This window comes from Bos indicus x Bos taurus, chromosome X (genome assembly GCF_003369695.1).
Source record: "Bos indicus x Bos taurus breed Angus x Brahman F1 hybrid chromosome X, Bos_hybrid_MaternalHap_v2.0, whole genome shotgun sequence".
NCBI lineage: Eukaryota > Metazoa > Chordata > Mammalia > Artiodactyla > Bovidae > Bos > Bos indicus x Bos taurus.
This window is the reverse complement of record NC_040105.1, coordinates 109098609-109115694: the sequence shown is the minus strand read 5'-3', so window position 1 is coordinate 109115694 and position 17086 is coordinate 109098609. Positions and strand designations below refer to the sequence as shown.

General features: G+C 38.9%; 1 protein-coding gene across 3 annotated transcripts in view; it reads left to right on the top strand.

The window, feature by feature from the left end:
• The window catches only part of F8 (coagulation factor VIII), a 143016-nt gene that overhangs the window by 72208 nt on the left and 53722 nt on the right, over positions 1-17086 (top strand). For all 3 annotated transcript variants that reach the window (XM_027534282.1, XM_027534281.1, XM_027534283.1), the window contains exons 13-14: positions 928-1072; positions 7800-8009. In XM_027534282.1, coding sequence (XP_027390083.1) covers positions 928-1072; positions 7800-8009 — 355 coding nt within the window. The remainder of the gene's footprint in view (positions 1-927; positions 1073-7799; positions 8010-17086) is intronic.

Genomic DNA, 17086 nt, shown 5'->3' with positions numbered 1-17086 from the left:
TGGAGTTTCAGCTTTAGCATCATTCCTTCCAAAGAAATCCCAGGGCTGATCTCCTTTAGGATGGACTGGTTAGATCTCCTTGTAGTCCAAGGGACTCTCAAGAGTCTTCTCAAACACCACAGTTCAAAAGCATCAATTCTTCGGCACTTAGCTTTCTTCACAGTCCAACTCTCACATCCATACATGACTACAGGAAAAACCATAGCCTTGACTAGATGAATCTTTGTTGGCAAAGTAATGTCCCTGCTTTTGAACACGTTAGTGAAGTTTATACATTAAATCTTAACAGATTTAATTAGCAAGTGACAGCTTGTAACTTTGGTTCAGATACAAACAGCTCCTCTCAAAAAAAAAAAAAAAAACTTTAAACTTTGTAAACATAAAACTAAAAAGTATTAGTGTTAGTAAACATTTATGGTTCATCTTAACTTTGTTATTTAAATTTATGTTTTCTACTTTTAATTTTTTATAGTTAGCCTTGTGGAATGACATTTGCTAGATGAAGGTTTAGGAAGACATTATCTTACTTGATTTGACTAAACTGTTTAAGAAAGACCTTGAATAATCACTTGGGTCTTTAAAGAGTGAAAATCCTCTAATCTGAACATGGAGAGAATGAGACTACAGACTCCATGAAAAATATCAGCCAGCATATGACCTCGGGTCCAGAAGAAACCAAGTTTAATGGGTCCAGTCACCTCTTGCCCTGAGGACACATTTGCTTTAAATGTACATTCAATGCTCATAGCATCCACTCCCACTCCTAGGCCCTGGGACATGCCATAATAGTGACCCTTGGGGGAAAATGGCATTGATCCCGAGGATTATGGATATATCATATGCATGCCATCACTTCCATCACAGGCTGCTAATTTCTACCTGATAGTAATAGTAACATTTCTTTCTTTCAATGCATTTAATTAACAGATGATGTCAGACAAGAGAAATGTCATCCTGTTTTCTGTATTTGATGAGAATAAAAGTTGGTACCTCACAGAGAATATTCAGCGCTTCCTCCCCAATGGAGTACAGCCCCAGGATCCAGAGTTCCAAGTCTCCAATGTCATGCATAGTAAGTGATTCAGCATTTGAGTCCAAAGGGTAATGGATAAAGGGAAGTTGAAACTGCCAAAGAGATGTGCAGTTAATGCATTACTTTATAAGCCCCACAAGAATCATATTTCCTTAAAATTATTATATATGAGCATGTGCAATTTTATATAAATGCATAAATATGATCACATAATGCATATATATTTTCTTTTAGCAGGCATCAAGTATCTAGAGAAGTTTATTTTAAAGGATAAATTAAATAAGAGACACAATTTTCATTTACCCAAGCATACATACACCTTAATATGAAATATACTCAATCAGTAAATTACACATGAAATAGAAAAGGAATATGCAATTTTATATATACATATAGCTGGTAAAACAGTTGCCAGCTGTAACAGTTTAACAGTCAAATTAGTCAAGACATTGTACATGAAAAAAATGCAACATCTTTTTTCAGCTTTATTATATATATTTTAAGTGTAAAACATGATCTTTTATATATTTTTTGGCTTCCTCTTCCCTTTTATCTGCTCACCTCCTTCCATCATATACCTTTTCACTAACTATTTTGTGTTCAGGTAGCCCAGTTCAGTTCAGTTCAGTTGCTCAGTCATGTCCGACTCTTTGCAACCCCATGAATTGCAGCATGCCAGGCCTCCCTGTCCATCACCGACTCCCAGAGTTCACTCAAACTCACGTCCATCGAGTCGGTGATGCCATCCAGCCATCTCATCCTCTGTCATCCCCTTTTCCTCCTGCCCCCAATCCCTCCCAGCATCAGAGTCTTTTCCGATGAGTCAACTCTTCGCATGAGGTGGCCAAAGTACTGGAGTTTCAGCCTCAGCATCATTCCCTCCAAAGAACACCCAGGGCTGAACTCCTTTAGAATGGACTGGTTGGATCTCCTTGCAGTCCAAGGGACTCTCAGGAGTCTTCTCCAACATCACAGTTCAAAAGCATCAATTCTTCGGTGCTCAGCTTTCTTCACAGTCCAACTCTCACATCCATACATGACCACTGGAAAAACCATAGCCCCATGTTTAAACATATTTTTCCATGAATGTATAATCATATATAAACACATATATGTTGTATTAGTCTGCTAGGCTTGCCATAACAAAATCCCACAAACTGGGGATTCAACAGACGATATTTATTTTCTCAGAGTTCTAGAGACTCAAAGTCTAAGATCAAGGAGTCAACAAGATTGGTTTCTTCTTATAAGGAAAGTTGTAGAGAGACATGTGCACACACAGAGGAAAGACCATTTACCAGCCAAGGAGGGGGACTCCGAAGAAACTTAATGATCTCATTTTAAAGAATTACCTGTCTAAAGATGTTATCTCTCAATGCAGACCCATTCAGAGGTACTAGGGATTAGAACTTCACCATAAGCATTTGGGTGGGAGCACATATGTGTATGTGTTTATACATTCACACAAGTCAGAATGGTCAAAAATATGAAAAAAATTCCAATCTCACTATAGAGAAATGGAAAATAGAATACCATCGTGATAACACTTTATACCTATCAGACTGGAAAAATTATAATACAATTATTACTAGTGGTTGTTGTTAGTCACTCAGTCATGTCTGACTCTTTGTGACCCTATGGACTGTAGCCTGCCAGGCTCCTCCGTCCATGGGGTTCTCCAGGCAAGAAAACTGGAGTGGGTTGTCATTCCCTTCTCCAGGGGATCTTCCTGACCCAGGGATTGAACCTGGGTCTCCTACATTGCTGGCAGATTCTTTACCATTTGAGCCACCAGGGAAGCCCTATTACTAGTGGGCTTGTGAAAAAAAGAATACTATCATACAATGCTAGTGCATAACTACCACAGTCTTTTTGAAACCGATCTGATTGAAGCCATTTAAATTAAATATGTGTGCCTTCTGAAGTTCTGGTTCTGATTAAAATGGAATCACTCTGTCTATTCTACTGGATTTTTCCTTAATAGCATGCATTGAGCAGCTGTCTGAAAACCCTGAAATGTAGTCGGCAGGAGGTAAATTGGGGAAAGAAATTAGAAAGATTTAAAAGCATGCAGATTGGAAGTAAAGGAATAAAACTGAATATGACATGATTATCTACATTGAAAATCTCCAGATAGCCACAAAAAAGTCCCTAGAACTGAGTTTAGTCTAATTGCAGAATACAAAGCTGGCATATAAATTTCTATATAACAATAGCCTAGTAGTGGAAACTTAAATTACAAAAATACAATCAGCAATGATATGCCAATATAATGGACAACTTGGAAGAAATGGAAAAATTCTTAGAAAAGTAAAACTTTCCAAAACTGAACCAGGAAGAAATAGAAAATCGTAACAGACCCATCACAAGCATGGTAATTGAAACTGTAATCAGAAATCTTCCAGCAAACAAAACCGCAGGACCAGACGGCTTCACAGCTGAATTCTACCAAAAATTTAGAGAAGAGCTAACACCTATCCTGCTCAAACTCTTCCAGAAAATTGCAGAGGAAGGTAAACTTCCAAACTCATTCTATGAGGCCACCATCACCCTAATACCAAAACCTGACAAAGATGCCACAAAACAAGAAAACTACAGGCCAATATCACTGATGAACATAGATGCAAAAATCCGTAACAAAATTCTAGCAAACAGAACCCAACAACATATTAAAAAGATCATACATCATGACCGAATGGGCTTTATCCCAGGGATGCAAGGATTCTTCAATATCCGCAAATCAATCAATGTAATACACCACATTAACAAATTGAAAGATTAAAACCATATGATTATCTCAATAGATGCAGAGAAAGCCTTTGACAAAATTCAACATCCATGTATGATAAAAACCCTCCAGAAAGAAGGAATAGAAGGAACATATCTCAACATAATAAAAGCTATATATGACAAACCCACAGCAAACATTATCCTCAATGGTGAAAAATTGAAAGCATTTCCCCTAAAGTCAGGAACAAGACAAGGATGCCCACTCTCATTGCTACTATTCAACATAGTTTTGGAAGTTTTGGCCACAGCAATCAGAGCAGAAAAAAGAAATAAAAGGAATCCAGATTGGAAAAGAAGAAGTAAAACTCTCACTGTTTGCAGATGACATGATCCTCTACATAGAAAACACTAAAGACTCCACCAGAAAAGTACTAGAGCTAATCAATGAATATAGTAACGTTGCAGGATATAAAATTAACACACAGAAATCCCTTGCATTCCTATACACTAATAATGAGAAAATAGAGAGAGAAATTAAGGAAACAATTCCATTCACCATTGCAACAAAAAGAATAAAATACTTAGGAATATATCTACCTAAAGAAACTAAAGACCTATATATAGAAAACTATAAAATAGTGGTGAAAGAAATCAAAGAGGACACTAATAGATGGAGAAATATACCGTGTTCATGGATCAGAAGAATCAATATAGTGAACATGAGTATACTACTCAAAGCAATCTATAGATGCAATGCAATCCCTATCAAGCTACCAACGGTATTTTTCACAGAGCTAGAACAAATAATTTCACAATTTGTATGGAAATACAAAAAACCTCGAATAGCCAAAGCAATCTTGAGACAGAAGAATGGAACTGGAGGAATCAACCTGCCTGACTTCAGGCTCTACTACAAAGCCACAGTCATCAAGACAGTATGGTACTGGCACAAAGACAGAAATATAGATCAATGGAACAAAATAGAAAGCCCAGGGATAAATCCATGCACCTATGGACACCTTATCTTTGACAAAGGACGCAAGAATATACAGTGGAGAAAAGACAATCTCTTTAACAAGTGGTGCTGGGAAAACTGGTCAACCACTTGTAAAAGAATGAAACTAGAACATTTTCTAACACCATACACAAAAATAAACTCAAAATGGATTAAAGATCTAAACATAAGACCAGAAACCATAAAACTCCTAGAGGAGAACATAGGCAAAACACTCTCCGACATAAATCACAGCAGGATCTTCTTATGACCCACCTCTCAGAATATTGGAAATAAAAGCAAAAATAAACAAATGGGACCTAATTAAAATTAAAAGCTTCTGCACAACAAAGGAAACTATAAGCAAGGTGAAAAGACAGCCTTCAGAATGGGAGAAAATAATAGCAAATGAAGCAACTGACAAACAACTAATCTCAAAAATACACAAGCAACTCCTGCAGCTCAATTCCAGAAAAATAAATGACCCAATCAAAAAATGGGCCAAAGAACTAAACAGACATTTCTCCAAAGAAGACATACAGATGACTAACAAACACATGTAAAGATGCTCAACATCACTTATTATCAGAGAAATGCACATCAAAACCACAATGAGGTACCATTTCATGCCAGTCAGAATGGCTGCTGTCCAAAAGTCTACAAGCAAGAAATGCTGGAGAGGGTGTGGAGAAAAGGGAACCCTCTTACACTGTTGGTGGGAATGCAAACTAGTACAGCCACTGTGGAGAACAGTGTGGAGATTCCTTAAAAAACTGGACATAGAACTGCCATAGGACCCAGCAATCCCACTGCTGGGCATACACACCAAGGAAACCAGAATTGAAAGAGACACTTGTACCTCAATGTTCATTGCAGCACTGTTTATAATAGCCAGGACATGGAAGCAACCTAGATGTCCATCAGCAGACGAATGGATAAGAAAGCTGTGGCACATATACACAATGGAGTATTACTCAGCCATTAAAAAGAATACATTTGAATCAGTTCTAATGAGGTGGATGAAAGTGGAGCCTATTATACAGAGTGAAGTAAGCCAGAAAGAAAAACACCAATACAGTATACTAATGCATATATATGGAATTTAGAAAGATGGTAACGATAACCCTGTATGCGAGACAGCAAAAGAGACACAGATGTATAGAACAGTCTTTTGGACTCTGTGGGAGAGGGTGAGCGTGGGATGATTTGGGAGAATGGCATTGAAACATGTATATTATCATATATGAAACGAATCGCCAGTCCAGGTTCGATGTATGATACAGTATGCTTTGGGCTGGTGCACTGGGATGACCCAGAGGGATGGTATGGGGAGGAAGGTGGGAAGTGGGTTCAGGATGGGGAACACATGTACACCCGTGGCAGATTCATGTCAGTGTTTGTCAAAACCAATACAATATTGTAAAGTAATTATCCTCTAATTAAAGTAAATAAATTTATATTAAAAAATAATAATACCATTTATAATGCCTCAAAAAATGAAATACTTAGGCCAAAATCTAACAAAATGTGCAGGATCTGTACAGATCGTGGAGCCTGGTAGGCTACCGTCCATGGGGTCGCAAAGAGTCGGACACGACTGAGCGACTTCACTTTCACTTGGCTATTCAGGGTTTTTTGTGGTTCCATATGAACAGCCATCTTTTCCATTAGCATTTACCAAATAGTTCATTCTTTCTGCTACTGTTTTGGGATGCTCCCTTTATAATATATTAAATTTCCATTTATATCTGTATCTGTTTCTGGACTCTATGTTCTGATTGTTATAATCATCTATACCTGCAACTCTGTGCGACTCCATGGACTATGGCCTGCCAGGCTCCTCTGTCCATGGGATTTTCCAGGCAAGAATACTGGAGCGGATAGCCATTCCCTTCTCTAGGGGATCTTCCCAACCCAGGGATGGAACCCAGATCTCCTGCATCACAGGCAGATTCTTTGCCATTGGAGCCACCAGGGACCATACCTGCATTAAGACCATGCTTATAATTACAGTAGCTTTAAAATACCTTTTATCACTTTGAAGAGAAGAAACTTTGATTCTCAGTTGCACTAAGCTAGTGTCTGGATTTGTGGGCCACCACCTTGCAGAGTAGACAAATATCTATTGATTGGATAGACATATATGGAAGAGGCTTTCAGAAACAATTCTCTTAATAAGTTGAAATCTATTTTACTTTTATTTACTTTTCATTCAGAAATAATTTCAAACTTACAGAAATACTGCAAGAATAATAGAGAACTCCCATATACACTTTATCCAGATTCACTCATTTTTAAGATTTTGCTATGTTTTCTTTATCATTCTCTTTCTTCTATATACATATTTTATAACTTACTTTCAACATGAGAATAGACTGTAGACATCATATCCCTTTATCTTTTAATACTCTATTGTGTATTTCCTATGAATGAATATATTCTCTTACATAATCAAAGTGGAGTTATGAAATTCAGAAAATGTAGCATTGATTCATTATCTAATACATAATATAATACGTTTATCTAATTGACAGCCAATATTCCAGTTGTATCAATTAATGCTGTTCTTTGTAGCATTTCCTCTTCCAAGTTCAGGCTGTAGTCCTGGATCTAGTTGTCCTGATTCTTTGAAATGTGTTTCCTTGAATTTGGAACATTAGCAGATAATTATTTTAATCACCAGATCAAAGATTTTCTTGTTTTTTTTTTCCCCCTCTGTATAGTTATTATTTTTCTCTTTGCATCTAATATTCAGTGTGTAGGGAGATACACTGAGACCATGCAAATGCCCTCCTCCTCATTAACCTGCCACCCACCATATAGCACCTAAATGCATCATTACCATGGTCTACAACTCTCCTCACTTTGAGACTGAAACCTAGCTGATCAAGCATTACAGGTTGCTTTTTTGGAAGGTATAATGTTATCTCTTTTTGAAAATAAGATATGGAGCATAACTTATAATCATTTATAATCATATCATGACAAAAAATAATAAATCCAGATACTGCTAAAATCTTCTATTCTCCATTTCTTTTGCAGGCATCAATGGCTATGTTTTTGATAGCTTGCAGCTGTCGGTTTGTTTGCATGAGGTGGCATACTGGTACATTCTAAGTGTTGGAGCCCAAATTGACTTCCTCTCTGTCTTCTTCTCTGGATATACCTTCAAACACAAAATGGTCTATGAAGATACACTCACCCTATTCCCCTTTTCAGGAGAAACTGTCTTCATGTCAATGGAAAATCCAGGTTAGTTATTTATATTATTCTTTTACTAACAGCAGTGTTTGCTTCACTGGCCATTCACATGGTTTTTTGCCCACTAGCTCACATCTGCCTACTAGCTCATCACATGCTAAATGGTTCAGGTGATTTTAGTAATTGCAAGGCATTTTAATGACAGGACCATATCAAATGAGCTTCACAGGTGGCTCAGTGGGGACAGAATATACCCACAGTGCAGGAGATACAAGAGATGCAGGTTTGATCCCTGGGTTGGGAAGATCCTCTGGAGGAAGGCATGGAAACGCACTCCAGTATCCTTGCCTGAAGAATCCCATGGACAGAGGAACCTGGTGGACTACAGTCTATAGGGTTGCAAAGAGTTGGCCATGACTGAACATGCACATATGCACCACAGCAAATGTTTAAGTTAAAAGTCTTTGCTTTAAAAAAGTGCCTTTACTTGCTGTAGGCCAACCTTTTAAGTGTGTTTATTAGACTGTAGTGGTGAATATACATTTATACCTGCAATTAACACACAGGGTCTGGCTAAATATGTTTCTGTGTGCCTTGTGAACATTGGTTTTGTTGGGAAGTGCATAATAATCTCTTCTTGCATGAGCACATACCATCAAACCACTGTGAAGCCTTCAAGACGAACGTGGCTGTCAACTTCTCATCTGCCTCCTTCCAGAATGACTCAAAGGCAAAGCTTTTGAGTGCACCCAGTCTGGTGATCTGGAGAAGGCAATGGCACCCCACTCCAGTACTCTTGCCTGGAAAACCCCATGGATGGAGGAGCCTGGTGGGCTGCAGTCCATGGGGTCGCATAGAGTCGGACACGACTGAAGCAACTTAGCAGCAGCAGTCTGGTGATCAGGAGGAACACTGACCCTGTCTAAACCTAACAGATTGCAGTTATTCTCTTACACTTATGACTTTTCTGGAGATAAATTCTCATGGGGAAATTTCTAGGGAATCAAAACCAATCTTATCATATAAAACCATAGATTCACCTTCATATCCAGAAACTCATCTTATACTTCAGTAATGTATTTTTGTGGGAAGTGAGTGAAGAAGACCCTGACAGAACTCCAGTAATACCTCTGAAAGTATCTTGTTTCTTCATGTTTATATCTTCATTATCTGCTTTACATCTAAGTTGCAAGGTCTCAGAGACCTTGTCATCTTGTTTGTCATTGAATCCCCAATGTTTATAGTGCCTGGCCTATAGTAGATGCTTAATACACATTTTTTCAATGAATGAATAAATTTAAAACATGCAAAAATGTTATAAAACAGTATACATATTATGATTGTAATTGTCTAAACCAAAGAAAGTGTGTGTGTGTGTGTGTGTGTGTGTGTGTGTGTGTAGGCAGAAAATGCTATTTAAAATATCAATATTTTCAGAAGCTTGTAAACTACTTTGGTGATGAGTTAAATTCTAAAGACAAATTGAAACTCTGCTTTATGTGTCTTGAGGGGAAATTTTCTATCTTGATTATAAAGCTCAAGCTAAATAAAGCCCCTGTTCTATGTTACTGATTTCTTATTTTAACTTCACTGTGGTCATGTAACAGACTCTGTATGATTACAGTTCTTTTAAATGTGGTGATACTTGCCATGCGCCCAGCATATGGTTTACTTTTGGCTAATGGCCCATTTGCACCTTTGACACTGGCACCACCACAGCAGGTGTGCTCAGGCTCCAAACACAGGCACAGTGAATTCCATTGTCACACTAGGCACCCGCACTCCAAACAGTGGAATCATCACAAATGCATGCACGTCTCTGCCCCAGAAACCAGCACTGTTACCCAGGCCTGTGTTCTCACATGCCAGACCCAGCACCAAGAATCCCCTCAGCTAGGGCCTCAGTCTGTGGGTGAAAAGAAGAACAAAAGAACCCCAGCAGCCTTCACCACCTAGGAGGTCAACAACCCTCACCACCATCATGGACACTCACAGCTTTGACAACTAAGGACCCTCCATAATCTTTGCTGACACTGACCTCAGCTGACCGAGCTGCATGTGGTCTATGCTGTTGTACCCTCTCTGGAACTGGAGCTGCTGAATCACACATTGAAAAAGAAAGAAAGAACCCAGAAATCCTGGAGCTAAAGAATACAGTGAATGAAAAAAGGCATCAGAGAGCTTTAAAAACATACTTGATTAAGCTGAAGAAAGAATCTGCAAACTCCAAGATAAATCTTTTGGCATTATTGAGTCAAGAGGAGAAAAAAAGGAATGAAAAAAGCCTGCAGGACTTATGGAATACCATTACATTTTTCAAAAAGAGATAAAGAAGTGATGAACAGGTATATGAATATGTTCTCAACATCACTAATCATCAGGCAATGCAAATCAAAACCACAGTAAGATATCAGTTCATACCTGTCAAAATGACTGTTATCAAAAAGTCAGAGGATGATAAGGATGTTGGCAAGGATGTAGAGAAAGCATCCTCGTGCACTGTTGGTGAGAATGTACATTGGTGTAGCCATTATGAAGAACTGTGTGGAGATTCCTCTGAAAGTTAAAAAGAGAACTACCATCTGATCCAGCGATCCCACTTCTGGGTATATATACAAAGGAAATGAAATCAGGATCCTGAAGAGATACCTGCACTCCCATGTTTATCACTGCACTCTTCATAATAACCAAGACCTGGAAAGAACCTAAGTGTCCATTCATGAATAAATGGCAGAGTAGAAAGACCCTGAGCTCACCTCCTCTCACAGGCACACCACAATCACAATCACTATTTTCAGAACGGCCATCAATGGAAAAGACTTGCACCTACCAGAGCAGATCTTCTACAACTAAAGCTATAAAGAAGGAACTGCAATAAGATGGTAGGGCAGACATCATGATATTGTCCAGTCTTATATCCCTGGGTGGGCATTTCACAAATAGGAGAAGAATTACAGGTGCAGAGGCTTTCTCAAAAGAAGTAAGACATCTAGCCCCATATCAGACTCCCATGTCCAGGGATCCTGGACCAGAAAGACAAGCCCCCAGAGCATTTGGCTTTGAAGGCCAGTAATGCATACAATTGACAGTCTCATAGATCTGGGGGAAATAGAGACTTCACTCTCACATGGTCCAGGGCAAAAGCAGGAATAGGAGGCTGGGTCAGACTCACCTACTGATTTTGGAGAGTCTCCTGGAGAAGCAGGGGGCAACTGCAACTCCTCCTGGGGACATAGAAACTGGTGGCAGCCATTCTGGGGAGCTCTTTCTACCACATGGACACTGGTGCTTGCAAATGCCATTGAGGAATCCTCTGTCTGGCTTATTAGCAAGAAAATGCAGTCCCGTCCTGGCTCAACACCTATAGGTGCCAATTCTGGGACACATGATGGCAAGCAAATAACTGGGCATGAACACAGCCCACCCACTAACAGACAGGTTGCCTTAAGAACCCCCTGAGACCACAGCAGCCCCTGGACATGGCCCTGCCCACCAGAGGGCACAGGGTTTGTCCCTGCACACAATTGTGCAGTCACCAGATCCAGGACCTCCAGCCAGAGAACCTGTGACCAAGCTCTGCCCACCAATGGGCAGGCACCAGGCCTAGAGTCCCCTGGACCTTAGTCTTGCCCTTCAGTGAGACTTCTCTAGCTTCAGAAGACTTCTCAGAACCAGCTTCACCCACCAATGGATGTCACTCTTTGTCACTATTTGCCGTCATTATCTGCATATGACATGGTGCTGTACATAGAAAATCCTAAAGACAGCACCAAAAAACTACTAGAGCTCATCAGAGAATTTGGTACAGTTACAGGATATAACACCACTAGGGCTTCCCTTGTGGCTCATCCGGTAAAGAATCTGCCTGCAATGTGAGAGACCTAGATTTGATCCCTGGGTTGGGAAGATCCGCTGGAGAATGGAAAAGCAACCCACTCCAGTATTCTGGCCTGGAGAATTCCTGAACTATATAGTCCATGGGGTGACAAAGAGTCGGACACAACTGAGTGACTTCAATTTCACTTTTCACAGGATATAAAATTAATATACAGAAAATCTGTTTCATTTCTATACACTAACAATGAACTATCAGAAAGAGAAATTAAGGAAACAGTCCCATTTACAACTGCATCATAAAAAATAAGATATCTAGGAATAAACCTACCTAAGGAGACAAAGGGATCCCAGGTGGCTCAGTGATAAAGAACCCCCTGCCAATGCAGGAGATACAAAGATGTAGGTTCAATCCCTGGGATGGGAAGATCCCCTAGAGAAGGGAATGGCAACCCACTCCAGTATTTTTGCCTGGAAAATCCCATGGACAAAGGAGGCTGACAGGCTACAGTCATGGGGCCACAAAGAGTTAGATGAAAGACCTGTACTCATAAAACTATAAGACACTGATGATAGAAATCAAAGATAGGAAGATAGATCATGTACTTGGATGGGAAGAATCAGTACTGTAAAAACTACTATGTTACCCAAGGAAATCTACAGATTCAATGAAATCTCTATCATATTACCAATGCCATTTTTCATAGAACAAATGACACTGATTAGCCAAAATAATCTTGAGAAAGAAAAACAGAATTAGATGAATCATCCTCCCTAACTTCAGACTACAAAGCAACAGTTATCAAAACAGTATGGTACAAAAAAAAGAGACATAGATCAATGGAACAGGGTAGACAGCCCAAAAGTAAACTCACACACTATGGTCAATCTATCACAAAGGAAGCAAGAATATACAATAGATAAAAGACAGTCTCCAGATACTGAAAAAAAAACTGGACAGATACATATAAGAGAATGATATTAGAAATTCTCTAATGTATTACGTTAGAGAATTTGTATATTATACAAAAATAAACTCAAAATAAAGACCTAAACTGAATACTATAAAACTCCTAGAAAAAGACATAGGTAAAACAATCTTTGACATAAGCTGTGGCAATATTTTTTGGTTCTATCTCTTAAAGCAAAGGAGATAAAAGCAAAAATAAATAAAAGGGACCTCATTAAACTTAAAGCTTTGCACAGAAAAAGAAACCATTAACAAAACAAAAACAGAAAGACAAAGCATATGCTTGTGTCAGAAGCTGGAGTAGGAGATGGGCAGCTGTGTCTCCAAGGGAACTGTAATTTAATTTTCTTTGCATCTCTGGTTATATCTCCTTTCTTATTTCAAATTATATATAGAGAGAGAATTTATTTTTATTTGGTTATTTAATTGAGGTTTTTTTTGAACTCTCATTTAAGCTCTTGGATTGAAATTTATTAATTACTATAATGATCTAATATATTTTTATTCACACATGTAATACAAAAAGATGTTGTCATTACAAATTTTCAACCAGTACAGATATAACTAAAGTTCTTGACACTATTCTCAATCCCAGGTCTTTCTCAGAGTATGGTGGATGTCATTCCAAACCTGTTTATGGAGTTTCATTTCCCCTTTTCTCACCCATTACTGTCTTTGTCAGGGAGAGGAAGTATTAGATTTAGCTAAGTTATAACAAAATGGTTGTCTGTGGAGGCCTTACAAATAGCTGAGAAAAGAAAAGAAGCAAAAGGCAAAGGGGGAAAGGAAAGATATACCCATCTGAATACAGAGTTCCAAAGAATAACAAAGAGAGACAAGAAAGCCTTCCTCAGTGATCAGTGCAAAGAAATAGAGGAAAACAATAAAATGGGAAAGACTAGAGATCTCTTCAAGAAAATTAGAGATACCAGGGGAACATTTCATGCAAAGATGGGCACAATAAGGGACAGAAACAGTATGGATCTAACAGAAGCAGAAAATATTAAGAAGAGGTGGCAAGAATACACAGAAGAACTGCACAAAAAAAGATTTTCATGACCCAGATAACCACGATGGTGTGATCACTCACCTAGAGCCAGAATCCTGGAGAGTGAAGTCAAGTGGGCCTTAGGAAGTATCACTACGAACAAAGCTAGTGGAGATGATGGAATTCCAGCTGAGCTATTTCAAATCCTAAAAGATGATGCCATGAAAGTGCTGCACTCAATAGGCCAGCAATTTGGAACCCTCAGCAGTGGCTTCAGGACTGGGAAAGGTCAATTTTCATTCCAATCCCAAAGAAAGGCAATGCCAAAGAATGTTCAAACTACCTCACAATTGTATTTATCTCACACAATAGCAAAGTCATGCTCAAAATTCTCCAAGCTAGGCTTCAACAGTACATGAACTGAGAACCTGAGAACTTCCAGATGTTCAAGCTGGATTTAGACAAGGCAGAGGAACCAGAGATCAAATTGCCAACAGCCGTTGGATCATAGAAAAAGCAAGAGAATCCCAGAAAAACATTTACTTTTGTTTCATTGACTACACTAAAGCCTTTTAACTGTGTGGATCACAACAAACTGGAAAATTCTTAAAGAGATGGGAATACCAGACCATCTTACCTGCCTCCTGAGAAATCTGTATGCAGGTCAAGGAGCAACAGTTAGAACTGAACATGGAACAACAGACTGGTTCCAAATTGGAAAAGGAGTATGTCAAGGCTGTATATTATCACCTTGCTTATTTAACTTATATATAGAGTACATCATGTGAAATGCTGGGCTGGATGAAGCACAAGCTGGAATCAAGATTGCTGGGAGAAATATCAATAACCTCAGATATGCAGATGACACCACCCTAATGGCAGAAAACAGAAAGGAACTAAAGAGCCTCTTGATGAAAATGAAAGAGGAGAGTGAAAAAACTGACTTAAAACTCAACATTCAGAAAACTAAGATCATGGCATCTGGTCTCAGCACTTCATGGCAAATAGATGGGAAACAATGGAAACAGTGACAGACTTTATTTTCTTGGACTCCAAGATAACTTCAGATGGTGATTGCAGCCACAAAATTAAAAGACACTTGCTCCTGGGAAGAAGTTCAGTTCAGTAGCTCAGTCATGTCCAACTGTTTGCGACCCCGTGAACTGAAGCACGCCAGGCCTCCCTGTACATCACCAACTCCCAGAGTCCTCCCAAACCCATGTCCATTGAGTCAGTGATGCCATCCAACCATCTTATCCTCTGTCATCCCCTTTTCCTCCTGCCCTCAATCTTTCACAGCATCAGGATCTTTTCCAAAGAATCAGCTCTTCACATCAGGTGGCCAAAGTATTGGAGTTTCAGCTTCAACATCAGTCCTTCCAATGAACACCCACGACTGATCTCCTTTAGGGTAGACTGGTTGGATCTCCTTGCAGTCCAAGTGACTCTCAAGAGTCTTCTCCAACACCACAGTTCAAAAACATCAATTCTTTGGCGCTCAGCTTTCTTCATACTCCAACTCTCACATCCATACCTGACCACTGGAAAAACCATAGCCTTGACTAGACGGATCTTTGTTGACAAAGTAATGTCTCTGCTTTTTAATATGCTGTCTAGGTTGGAAGAAAAGCTATGACAAACCTTGACAGCATATTAAAAAGCAGAGATAATACTTTACTGTTAAAGGTCCATATAATCAATGAAAGCTATGGTTTTTCCAGTAGTCATGTATGGGTGTGAGAGTTGGACCATAAAGAAAGCTGAGTGCTTTAGAATTGATGCTTTTGAACTGTGGTGTTGGAGAAAACTCTTGAGAGTCTCTTGGACAGCAAGAATATCAAACCAGTCAGTCCTTAAGGAAATCAGTCCTGAATGTTCATTGGAAGGACTGAGGCTGAAGCTGAATCTCCAATACTTTGGCCACCTGATGCAAAGAACTGACTCACTTCAAAAGACCCTGATGCTGGGAAAGATTGAAGGTGGGAGGAGAAGGGGATGACAGAGGATGAGATGGTTGAATGGCATCACTGACTCGATGGACATGAGTTTGAGCAAACTTTGGGAGTGGTGATGAACAGGGAGCCCTGGTGTGCTGCAGTCCATGGTTGCAAAGAGTCGGACACAACTGAGTGACTGAACTGACTGAAGTTATAAAAGTGGAATTTTTAGTCAATAACCTGATTTAAATTATTCATTCCAACACCAGTTCTGATCTACTCTAACCCAAAATGGTTTTATAAAATCAAAAATATGCTTTATATATCATGAAATTGGGTTCTTTGTATCCCATGTCTTCATATTTTTTAATATACTCCTTTATTTCAGTAGAAAACATTCTCTAATCACATCTTGAGAATGGCTGAATTAGAGGTAGATACTTTGAATCCTTGTATATTAGAAAATCTCTTTATTCTCATTTCCTGTTTGAGTGATTATCAGGCTGCACATAGAATGCAATGTGAATTAATTCCAAAATGTCTGAACACAGAAGATTTTTCATGGGCACCCTATTGTCTAATAGGGCTCTGAAATATACTTTGAGAAAATTTTTCAGTTAAGATTTTGCTTCTGTAACTTGATAAGACCATTCGTTTACCTGATGGGTAGCTTAGTAAAGGTGTATTTGTTTCCATTTATGCTTATGCATATACTTCATCACCATAAAATTCTTTCAATCAGATAATCCTGTTCATAGTAGAAATTAATACTGTTAGCACTGTGATGAGTTATTATGTTATTTGTATCCTAAACCTAAGTCCTGCTCCCTTATGGTTACTTATCCTACACATTGGTCATAGTGGATGCTTGGCATTGTGTTGTGTGATTTGAGTGCATTATTAGATACTAATAATGAGTCATTTATAAATTTGAAAACTCAAGCTCAGAGACCTCAATGGACTTGCTTAAAGTCACACAGCTGATAAATTGTAGTGCTGGGACTTGACCCCAGGCAGTGAGGAGGAAATGACAACCCACTCCAGTAATCTTACTGGGAAAATCCCATGGACAGAGGAGCCTGGCAGGCTACCGTCCATGGGGTCACACAGAGTTGGACACGATTGAGCGACTGAGCACTGAGCACATAATGTTACTGTAGAACCTACAGCACTGCGCTGTATAGTGAAAACAGCTGCCCTATGTAAAATTTCCAGAATTAAGTCACTGTCATCACCCAAGTTCTATGTGACTAGTAAGACTCACCACTCTTGTGTATGTTAATTACATTTCTCCATTTTTATGCCAATATATATTTATTTAAAATCACATCCCTTTCTTGTGGTCACAAAGAGATATGCCACAACAGCAGCAATACAAAAACCACTTTTACTATCATTG